The sequence below is a fragment of the Leucopleurus acutus genome (assembly GCF_964270905.1).
Source record: "Leucopleurus acutus genome assembly, chromosome: 8".
Lineage (NCBI taxonomy): Eukaryota > Metazoa > Chordata > Mammalia > Artiodactyla > Delphinidae > Leucopleurus > Leucopleurus acutus.
In genome coordinates, this window is record NC_139151.1 from 109,398,758 (window position 1) to 109,409,455 (window position 10,698).

At 63.0% G+C, this 10,698-nt stretch overlaps 1 protein-coding gene across 3 annotated transcripts; it reads left to right on the forward strand.

Moving 5' to 3' along the window:
- Positions 1 to 717: 717 nt before the first annotated feature.
- RNH1 (ribonuclease/angiogenin inhibitor 1) lies at positions 718 to 8,631 on the forward strand. Of its 3 annotated transcripts, none has more exons than XM_082844725.1 (10): positions 718 to 769; positions 3,180 to 3,285; positions 5,854 to 6,024; positions 6,262 to 6,432; positions 6,881 to 7,051; positions 7,133 to 7,303; positions 7,396 to 7,566; positions 7,830 to 8,000; positions 8,162 to 8,332; positions 8,421 to 8,631. In XM_082844725.1, exons 2-10 carry the CDS (start codon positions 3,200 to 3,202, stop codon positions 8,506 to 8,508), a joined length of 1,371 nt encoding a protein of 456 aa, XP_082700851.1. In that variant the 5' UTR covers positions 718 to 769; positions 3,180 to 3,199; the 3' UTR covers positions 8,509 to 8,631. The 3 variants fall into 3 exon arrangements, with proteins under 3 accessions (XP_082700851.1, XP_082700850.1, XP_082700849.1); XM_082844724.1 differs by lacking the exon at positions 718 to 769 and adding an exon at positions 2,940 to 3,049; XM_082844723.1 differs by lacking the exon at positions 718 to 769 and adding an exon at positions 2,950 to 3,021.
- The last annotated feature ends 2,067 nt before the right edge of the window (positions 8,632 to 10,698 follow it).

Below are 10,698 nucleotides of genomic sequence, written 5' to 3' on the forward strand. Positions count from 1 at the left end.
ACTTCTCTTGTCTGATTACAGTCGTTTGTTTCTGCGTTCTTTTGTTCCCTTAAGATCATCAATTACTGAGACCTGTTCAAGGGCAAAGCATTGTGGCCCAGCTTAGATCACAAAACGGCTTAGGCCAAAAAATGGCTTCTGTTAAGAAAGCCATGCCTGGTTCTCTCTCCCAGGAAACCTACCGTATCTGCTTACACAATGACGCATTTCATCACAGCCAAGACAGATAGTTTCCATCTTTTCCTGTGTGGCAGCAAAAAGAAGTGTCTCAGATATTCGATTTCTGTGCTTTGGGAAACTCCCACGTCCTGCCTGCTGGTGGGAGGGCGCAGAGAAAGCCCCGACGGCCTCTGTCTCCTTGGGGGTGGTCGGGGCTCCCCGCGCCTGCGCCCGCATCTCCGCCTGACGCCCCCTCCCCGCAAGGTGGCCTGCCCCCGTTCTGGGCGACAATGGAAAATCAAACTGGGGCGCCAACTTCTACCCCAGAGTTCAGCGGAAAGCGGCGAAGGCTTAGCTGTGGCGCCGGCTCGGCGCGCGCCTCAGAAAGAGACCCGGGGCCAAGCCGGGGAGGGGCGGAGGGATGTCGGGCGGGCCCTTCCCAGGGTCTAGTGTCCTCCAGCCGGGGTTCGGTGGGCGAGGGCGACCTGGCGCGGGGCTCTGGGCCCGCCCGGCCCCGACTCTCCAAGGCCCCGCCCCAGGACGTGACCCCACCCCCTGCCCGGGCGGAAGACGCAGCTCTGCTCTCTGGTCTGCGGTGGAGGCCCAAGAGGTGAGGTCCGGGGTCGGGACAGAGCGGGAGCGGGCCGGCGAGGGGGGCGCGGCGTTTTGGGGGTCCCCCAGCCGAGAAAGTGCGGGGGCCGGGGGCGCGGGGAGCCCTCTTCGCGCTTCTGAGCGGCCCGCCTCTCCCTGGAGAGGCCCCGGCCCGACCCCGCGCTGACCTCCGACCCCCGGACACATGCGGAGCCTCGGGCGGGCGTGGAGGGCGGCGGCGGCGGCGGGCTGCTCCGCGCGGACCCCGGCGCGCCCCTGCCTCCCGCCACCCCCCGCGCCTCGCAGAGGTAACCAAGCTGCGCCGGTAGCGGGGGGCGGGCCGCGGGCGCCGCTCCAGGGAAGGCCCGGGCCGGATGCTGAGGCGGAGAAGCAGCAACTCCTGGCTTCCGGCGCGGTCTTGCGCAGCGCCCTGTCCCCGCACTTATTAATTAGGGGCCGTTGTTGAGATCCTGGATCCGCAACTTGGGGCCTGGGGAGCAGCCCAGCTGGTGGGGGTCCTGATTGCCAGGGAGGCCGTGGGCCGGACATGTGCTTGTTCCTGTCCAGATCAGGCACCGTAACTGGGGGCTTGTGAGGAAGGCTGTACACGCGGCATCTTTGCGGGATGTTAACACTTTTACATGGGTTCTCAAAGGGATCCGTGTCCTCTGGAGGCTAAGACGCCCGCAGGCCAACCAAAGGGATACTCTGGGTCTAGTCAAGTCTGGGGGCTTGGGGGGCGCAGCTGCCGGGTATCAGTTTCCTACTCTGGAGAGGCGAGTCCCCTAATGTCACACCGGATTCTGGGAGGGAGCAGCCGGGGGGAGCGGTGTCGGGGCTGGAGATCCTCAGGGGCCCCTCCCCCTGATCCCTCTCTCGCGATGACTGAGGGTTCTGAGTCAGGGTTTGGGTGGCCACACCCTGGGCTGGGGGTGGGTGGCAGGCCTGGTTTTGCTCACGTGCTCTGGCCAGTGGGCTGGGCGGTCTCTCCCTGGGATGGCCCTTCCCTGGGATGGTACGGGAAGTGGCCAGTTACCCGTGCCCTCGCCTCAGTTTCTTAGTAGGCCTCTCTGCTGGGACATGAACACGCGAATCCGAATCTTACCTGATCATTGGCACCAGGGGCCTCCCAGGAGGAATGTACCTAGAGCCTGTGCCTGGGCTGGCCCTCCTCCCCGCTGTGGGCTCGAACCAGCCGGGGCCCGGCAGGGGGCATGCCCTCTTCAGCAAGGCCGGGGCTGTGCCAGGCACGGCCACAAACATGAGTGAAGCATTGTTCTCAGGAATCTGGGGGTTTCGGGGAACCGGGAACCTCACATGGGTCTGAGTCATCCTGTCTCCAGAGACCTGGAAAGGCATGGCTTCCAGGCGTGGGTGTTTACTGAACTTCCCGTTGCTCTTGACTGAAAGCCCGCTCCCTGCCCCACTCCCGGGCACCCCCCAGCTCACGGCTGCTGCTGGGTTCCTCTCCTGCTGGCCCCCCCTTCAGGGCCACAGTCGGCACCCGCCCGGGGCTCTGGTTACTCATTTGTTCAGGCGCTGTGTGTGGCCCTGGTGAGGCTTCAGGGCCTGTGACCTCCCATCCCAGACCTGCTGGCCAGAGGCCTCCCTCTTTTCTCAGCCTGCTTGGTGGACTGGCTTCTTTGTGGGCTGGTCCCTGGGCTGAGCCGGGGTTGGGCAGAGGACGTGCCCTGTCCAGAGTCCCAGGCCCAGAAGGGGCTCATGGAAACAGGCGCCCCGGGCGGCCACCCATGAAGGCACCATCCGGCGCGCAGGTCGCTGGACCTGGGGTCCCCGCCCCGCCTTCTCTGTCCTGGCCAGGGCGCTTGTGGCTGGTACCCCTCAGGAACTGCCGGCTGACCACCTGACAGGGCTGCTTCAGGGCAGTGAGGCCTCAGGTGCTGGCATCCTGGGCGCGTCTGGCTTTGTGGATGCCGGCCAGGTGGGGCTGTGCGCTGCCTTCCTGTTCTCGGAGGGGAGAAGTCACAGATTGGGGCCCCTGCGCCCTCCTGGCTGGGGTCTGCACACTGTCCGGGCCCACAGGCGCAACCTCTCCCCGCCCCCCGCCACCTGTCCTTGCTGGCAAGGCAGAGGCAGGGCTTCGGGCGGTGAGCGCCGGTCTCCCCTTCCTCAGGTGGGAGGTGCCCAGGAGGCTAGGGGGTGAGAGCGGCCTCTGTCCCCGCAGCCACGTCCCCCAGCTCTGCGGTCCGTGGCAGTCTTTGCCCGGGAGCCCTCTCCCATTTCTGCTTCTGGAGGCTGACGTGGATAAAGGTGCTGAAGAAGGGAAACAAAGCAGGCGGTGAGGCTGTGGCTTCTCCTGGAATGTCCCCTGGGGTCCTGTTTGGACGTCTTCTGTCCACTGGATCTCTGGCCTGTCAGACCTTGAGAGTTTGGCTGAAATCCTCTCCTTCTCCCCTGCCTGTGTCTAGGCAACACCTCGCCTCCCACCATGAAGCTCGACATCCAGTGTGAGCAGCTGAGTGACGCCCGGTGGACAGAGCTCCTGCCTCTGATCCAGCAGTACGAGGTGGTCAGGTAGGACCAGCCGTGCCTGCGTCCCCGGGGTCATCACCCCGCAGGGGGTGAGGGGTGCTCCCAGGTCACTTCACTTACAGAAGCGTGATGTAAATTTTGTATGATTTTCACGTGGCATAAAATGTGACTCCTTTTGTATTTTTTTCCAACCGTTTGAATGTAAACCCATTCTGGCCCAGGCCTGGTGGGCAGAGCAACCTGGCCCAGGGTCTCCTCCGCTTGTCCCCTTCCCCTGGAAATGCAGTCGCCACAGCCGGCTCTTGTGGGCACTGCCTGTCCTCTGCCCCTGCCGGGCTGCGGGCTGGGAATCCAAGTCCAGGCTGACTTCTGCTGTTGAGGCCCTCAAACCCGCAGGTTCCTCAGGGCTCACGAGCAAGAGATGAGTGCCTGCCTGCTTATCTTTTTTTTTTTTGGATTTAAAAATATTTTATTTTTGAATAGGTAAGACATATGGTACAAAATCAAAAAGACACAAAAGGGAATACAGTGAAAAGTCTTACTCCTGTGCCCAGTCCACTCTGTTGCCCTCTGCATCAACTACCCTTGTTTCTAAGAATTTAGCCCCCAGGTATAATTCCGTAGATATAATGTGAAATAACATGTGCACAAGAATGTTCATTACAGCATTATTTTTAATAGCAAAAGATAGGAAACAATGGAAATATCCATTAATAGGGGACTGATTAAATCAGTTATGATATATCTGTTCAGTGGAGAAGTATACGGTTATAAAATAGCATGAGACAGCCCTTGATGTGCAAGTGTGTATTAAGTAAAAAAAGTTCAGAACAGCATGCACAGTATGCCATTTGTGTTTCTAATACAAGGAAGCATGTGTATACACGTGAGTATCTTGGGAAGGGCCAGCAGGAAGGCGAGGGCTGGGAGGAAGAGCAGTGGGAACAGCGTTTAAGAAGGTGCAGTGCCCGAAGGGTACACTGAGGAATGGTGAGCTCTCCGAAGTACGGCGTGTGCGGCGGAGCGGCAAGGGCGAGGTTAGCAGATTTCCAATTCTTTTCCCCTCGGTTTTAGACAAATAGCAATAGCAGCGTAGGCTTCACTTTGTTGTATAACCTTCCTTTTTCCCTTAGTCTATTTTGGAAATCTTACCCAGGCATTTAGAGCCACTTTTTTTTCTTATTAGGGCTCCAAAGCAATTAATTGCTTCTAACCTTTTGTTATTATAAACAATGCTATAATAAATAGCTTCTTACATGTGTCATTTTACTTTTTTTTTTAACACCTTCATTGGAGTATAATTGCTTTACAGTTTCTGCTTTATAACAAAGTGAATCAGTTGTACATATATATATGTTCCCATATCTCTTCCCTCTTGCGTCTCCCTCCCTCCCACCCTCCCTATCCCACCCCTCTGGGTGGTGACAAAGCACCGAGCTGATCTCCCTGTGCTATGCGGCTGCTTCCCACTAGCTATCGGTTTTACATTTGGTAGTGTATATATGTCCATGCCACACTCTCACTTCGTCCCAGCTTACCCTTCCCCTCCCCGTGTCCTCAAGTCCCTGTTTCTTCTTTTGAACTTACTTGAAATAGTTTTATGGAATAGTTTTATGGAAGGTTTATGGAAGAGTCACAAAGACAGTGCAGGGTCCCCCGTGCCCCGTCGCCTGGGGCGCTGGTCAAAGCGAAGAGCCCAACACGGCCGCCTTGACTCATGTCACTGGCTTTTCCGTGCGTGTCCTCTCCTGTTCCCGGCTCGTGCGGGACCCGCCACGGCATCATCGCCACGTCTCCATGGCCCCTCCTGTCTGTGATGGTCCCTCCGTCCCGCCTTGTCCTTGGCCGCCTGCCTCTGGGGTCCGCTCACTCGGGCTCAGGTGAAAGGGCCTCTGGCGTCTTCTCAGGGTCGAGTCACACGTTTTGGCCACAGACAACACAGAAATGACGTTGTGTCCTGCCTGGCGTATCGTATCGTGGGAGGTGTTGTCACAGCGGTGCCATGTGGTCACCCCTAATGGTCGCCGTGACCACCTGATGCGGGTGCCTGCCACTTCTCGGTGTGACACCCCTTCAGACTCTGCTCACGTCCTGTTTCTGCTCGGACTTTTTGCCTGTTGATCGTCGCAGCTGTTGGTGGGTTTTTGGCCTGAAGTGTTCCTGGGACTCTGCCTCACTGGGGTTTTTAATTTTTTCATTCCTTCCACATTTATCACTTGTCATTCTCTGAGGAAGAGCTGGCTTTCCTTCCACCTGTATTGACTCAGTGGTTCACTTAATCGGTGGACGTGATCCTGGGTCAGGGTTTGGCACGTTCCACGCTGGCCTCTCCGAGCCTCTTCAGCCGGGCTCTGCCCTCGAGCTGCCGCCTCCAGGTTTGGTTTCTCTCCTGGGGGTGGAGGGGCACTTGTGCCCCCTGACCGTGTCCTGGGGAAGATGCGCAGATACGCGTCCGTATAGGTGCCAGTATCTTAACAGTTTTTACGAGACGATCCACGCGCTTTTTCTCTTTCATTTTAAGATGTGTTGGTTGTGACCCACCTCGTCGAGTTCTTGGCTCAAGAATGGGTTACAACCTGCTGTGTGAAGTGACTGAGTGTCTGTCTGCAGGCTGGATGACTGTGGCCTCACGGAGGTGCGGTGCAAGGACATCGGTTCCGCGCTCCGGGCCAACCCCTCCCTGACGGAGCTCAGCCTCCGCACCAATGAGCTGGGCGACGGCGGCGTGCACCTGGTGCTCCAGGGCCTGCAGAGCCCCACCTGCAAGATCCAGAAGCTCAGGTGAGCCGTGCCGGTCACTCCTGGGCTCTGGGCCCTGAGGCACACCTGAGCCCTCTCGCGGCCCCCACCCCGCATCTCCTCCTGCAAGGCCGGCTGCCTGGCCTCCCCCGTGGGGATGTGTGTGGTGGCGGCAGTTCTGTGTCCGCCTTGCTTGGGCTCCGGCAGACGGAGGGTGGCTCGTCTTGTGTGGGAGCCGCAGCCGGCTCGTGGGGCCCGCTGACGGCCACGTGTGTCCAGCCTCCAGAACTGCTGCCTGACGGAGGCCGGCTGCGGGGTCCTGCCCGGCGTGCTGCGCTCCCTGTCCACCCTGCGGGAGCTGCACCTCAGCGACAACCCGCTGGGTGACGCCGGCCTGCAGCTGCTCTGCGAGGGGCTCCTGGACCCGCAGTGCCACCTGGAGAAGCTGCAGTGAGTGTGCACCCGACCCGGGGCCCTGAGGTGCCCGCACCCACCCGTCCCCTGGGTTTCGGCTGTCTGCCCTGGGCAAGCCCCCTCCCCAGCTCATCGGCTGCAGGGAGCTTCGAGGAGGGGCTCTTCCTTGAGGCTGGGGTTGTGGCCTCTGAAAGCAGCTGGCAGCTGGCCTGTGACCCCGAGTGAGCACACAGACGGGGTCAGCCACAGAGGGAGGAAGCCAAAGCGGAAAGCCCCAGCTCGGGCTGGGTGTCTTTCTCCTGGGTCTCTGGGCACCCGCCACCCAGGGAGATGGCCCCTCGGCCACTGCCGTGCTGTCACCGCCAGGCAGCCGTCCGGTCTCCGCAGGCCTCACGGCTGGGGTGGGAAAGGAGACCCAGACCGGTGCCCCCTGGGCCAAGCCGCATTCCTGCGGCCGAGGGGCTGACTACCCGCCCGCCCCCAGGCTGGAGTACTGCAACCTGACGGCCGCGGCCTGTGAGCCCCTGGCCGCGGTGCTCAGGGCCACACGGGACCTGAAGGAGCTCGTGGTGAGCAATAATGACATGGGCGAGGCTGGCATCCGGGAGCTGTGCCGGGGCCTGGCGGACTCCGCCTGCCAGTTGGAGGCACTCAAGTAAGCTCCGGGCTGGGGCTGGGGGGCAGGGCGGGGGCTGGGGGGGGGCGCCCCAGCTCGTAGCGCCTCTCGTGCCCCCAGGCTGGAGAACTGCGGCCTCACGCCGGCCAACTGTAAGGACCTGTGTGGGATCGTGGCCTCCCAGGCCTCGCTGAACGAGCTGGACCTGGGCAGCAACCCACTGGGCGATGCAGGCATCGCGGAGCTGTGCCCTGGGCTGCTGAGCCCCGGCTCCCAGCTCAAGACCCTCTGGTGAGCTGGCCTCCGGCTGGGCAGACAAAAACTTGGGGGTGGCAGGACGCATTGGGAGCCTCTCTGTGCTGGCGGGGGACTCACCTCTGTAGGCTCTGGGAGTGTGACATCACCGCCAGTGGCTGCAGAGACCTCTGCCGCATCCTCCAGGCCAAGGAGACCCTGAAGGAGCTGAGTCTGGCGGGCAACAGTCTGGGTGACGAGAGCGCCCGGCTGCTGTGCGACAGCCTGCTGCAGCCGGGCTGCCAGCTGGAGTCCCTGTGGTGAGGGGGCCGCGTGGCACCAGGGGATGGGAGGGCCCATGCAGAGGATCCTGGGTGGCCCGGGGGGGCCAGCGCCAGGGGCTGGCGAGGTGCAGGTGCCCTCGGGGGGCGGGGGGGGTGTGCGCCGAGGTGGAGCCACTGAAGACAGGCAGAGACTCGGTGGGGGGGGGGGCGGGGCGCTGGCGCTCAGATCCCCAGGGCCCTCCCGGGGCACCCCAGTGGCGTGGGCCACAGTGGCCCCAGTCCCCGTCTGCCGCCCGCAGGGTGAAGTCCTGCAGCCTCACGGCCGCCTGCTGCCACCACTTCGGCTCGATGCTGACCCAGAACAAGCATCTCCTGGAGCTGCAGCTGAGCAACAACCAGCTGGGCGACTCGGGCGTCCAAGCCCTGTGCCAGGCCCTGTGCCAGCCCGGCGCCACACTGAGGGTGCTCTGGTGAGCCTGCTCGGGGGGCGCCCCGTCCGCCCGGGCTGAGGGTGGGGACAGCTAAGACTCAAACCCGCCCCCTCGCGCTCCATGATCAGGGCCTGGGCCCTGGTTGCACAGCCACCTGGGGGCGTACCCTCCACCTGACCTCGGCCCTGCCCTCCGCCCAGGCTGGGGGACTGTGACGTGACAGACGGCGCCTGTGGAGGCCTGGCCTCGCTCCTGCTGACCAATCGCAGCCTGCGCGAGCTGGACCTGAGCAACAACGGCCTGGGTGACCCCGGCGTCCTGCAGCTGCTGGGCAGCCTGGAGCAGCCCGGCTGCGCCCTGGAGCAGCTGGTGTGAGTGGCCCTGGGGTGCGGGGGACAGGCGAGGCACACGGGCGCGGTGGGGGGTGTTGCTGCTACCTCACCCCCTCTCTCCCTGCAGCCTGTACGACGTCTACTGGACGGAGGTGGTGGAGGAGCGCCTGCGGGCCCTGGAGGGGAGCAAGCCCGGCCTGCGGATCATCTCCTGACGCCCCTCCCCGGACGGCCCTCCTCCCACGAGGAGTCCTGGCTTTAACCGAGAGAAGAGCTTAAATCAGCTTATTTTTGGGAGAGCATTTTAGGCACTTTATTAAAACGCTTTTCTGGCAGGAGGGGTCTTTGTCTGTTCTCGTGGTCCCCACGAGGCTCTGGTGTCAAGGGGGTGACGTTTTCGTGAGCACCACAGACGTAGCAGCCTTAGGCAAGTCAAGTCGGGGGTCCGGGCCTGGTGGCGGCTGCGCCCAGCGGGGCCCTCCGTGGGGGCCCGGTCTGAGCTCCCCACGTGCTGGCGGGGTCCTGCTCCTTGCGGCCTCGTAGGCCACCCCGTCCTACAGGCCTTCCCTGCCTCAGGTCTGTGAGGACGGCATCCCGCCTGCACTAAGGGGCACCAGAACGTGGCCCCTGGCCTCGGGGCCTGGCTCACCTTGGCCAGCAGCGTTGGTCATTGGCTGGCAGTGTGCTCAGACCTCCTGTGTGTGGGCCGGAAAGCCCGGCTGGGAGCTGCTCCCAGGGCCTGGCTGAGCCTGCCGACGGCTGGCTCCCGAGTGCTCTCCTGGTGGAGGCTGGAGCCCTGTGGACGTAAGGGCAGGGTCTGCTCCGTCTCACTGGCCTCGTCTGGCCATGGGCGGACAGCGTAGGGGTGACCTGTCCTGAGCAGCACGATCAAGGTGTGACACTGGGCAGCTTTCAGAGGGTCGGCGCCTGGGCAGTAACTTCCTGCCATCACGACGCAGCCCTGAAGGTACCCAGGGCCCCCAGAAGAGAGCAGGATTTGTGGAGGACTGGGTGGACCCGGGAGACGCTCCAGGGGAACCTGCACCCACCGTGGGCCAGAAACTGCTCCTGGGGGCCACGCCTGGGACCAGTGAGCAACACGGGCCTCCAGCCCTGCAGGGAGAGCACAGGCCACAGGAATGAGGTAATCTGGGACCAGAGCGACTGAACCCTGTGACGCCGAGAACCCCGGGTGGAGGTGGGCAGACAGGACGCTTGGTGTCTCCGCAGTGTTGGGACAGGCGTCGGCCCTAAACCCAGATCAAAGGTGACACTCGGACAGCAGCAGGTGGGGTGGGGCACACTGAGGCCCCGGGTCACACCCCTGACGTGAGGAAGCCCACGGAAGCCAGAGGCTGAGAAACTCAGCTCAACAGCACAACGCAAGAGTGGGGCGGGGGCACAGGCACGCCGCTGTCCGTCCTCACAACCGCCGCCCTAGGTTTGAAATTCTCCCTAGAAATAGTTACGGGAAACAAGTCCACCACCAAGGCCCTGGCGCTCTGAGAGGCCCTGCCCTTGGGAAGGTCGGGAGTGTCACCCTTGCTCGGAAATCAGGGCGCTTCCCTTCGCCGGTGCGTGTGAAGCCTGAAGACAGTGTGCCGTCACCCACACCCCGCCCAGAACTAGCTCCCTGGAACCGGCCCGAGGGGCGGATGCAGCAGGAGGCGCCAGGGGGGCCGGCAACCCTCGTGCCCTCTGGTCGTCTGCCAGGATAGGTGTCCAGCCCAAGTGGCTCCCAGCTGCCCTCTGGGCGGCACAGGGTGGGGCAGGGGCGAGGGGCAGCGAGGAGCTGCGGAGCTGCAGGCCGTCACCGTGGCTTTTATTTGTTCTGTTTGCTCGTGGGGGTGACCTCAACCCTGGGCCACAGAGACCCTCCCTCACGACCCACCCTCCTGACGGCGGGCACCAGGCCTTGGAGTCTCTGAGTCGATGTGCGGGCAGCCCTGTGCACGCTCCTCCAGGTTGGAGGGTCAGATGGAAGCTCCCGAGGAAGCGGATCTGCCCTTTCCCAGCCACGCCAGGGCGTCCCTGGACGACTGTCCTTCACACGTGCCGCCAGAAGGTCGTGGGGGACCGGCGGGGCCCAGGGAGTGGAGAGGGGCACCGAGACGCTGCTGCCTGGGCTGGGCCGTCTGGGCACCAAGGCTCGGGGTGGCCAAGGCGGCGGGCTGACTGCGCAGAAGGGGGACCAGCCGGCCCAGGGCGAGCCCCAGGGCCTCAGGAGCACACGTGCACACACACACGCACCCACACGTGTGCACACACCACACACACGCGCGCGCCCCACCCCCCCGTGCACGCGGGAGAAAAGGGAGATAGAACCTTGAGGGCTGAGGCCTGCTGGCGGGAAGGCTCCTGGCGGGAACCGCAGAGGGCGGAGGGCGCCGGGCCTGGGCTCTGCA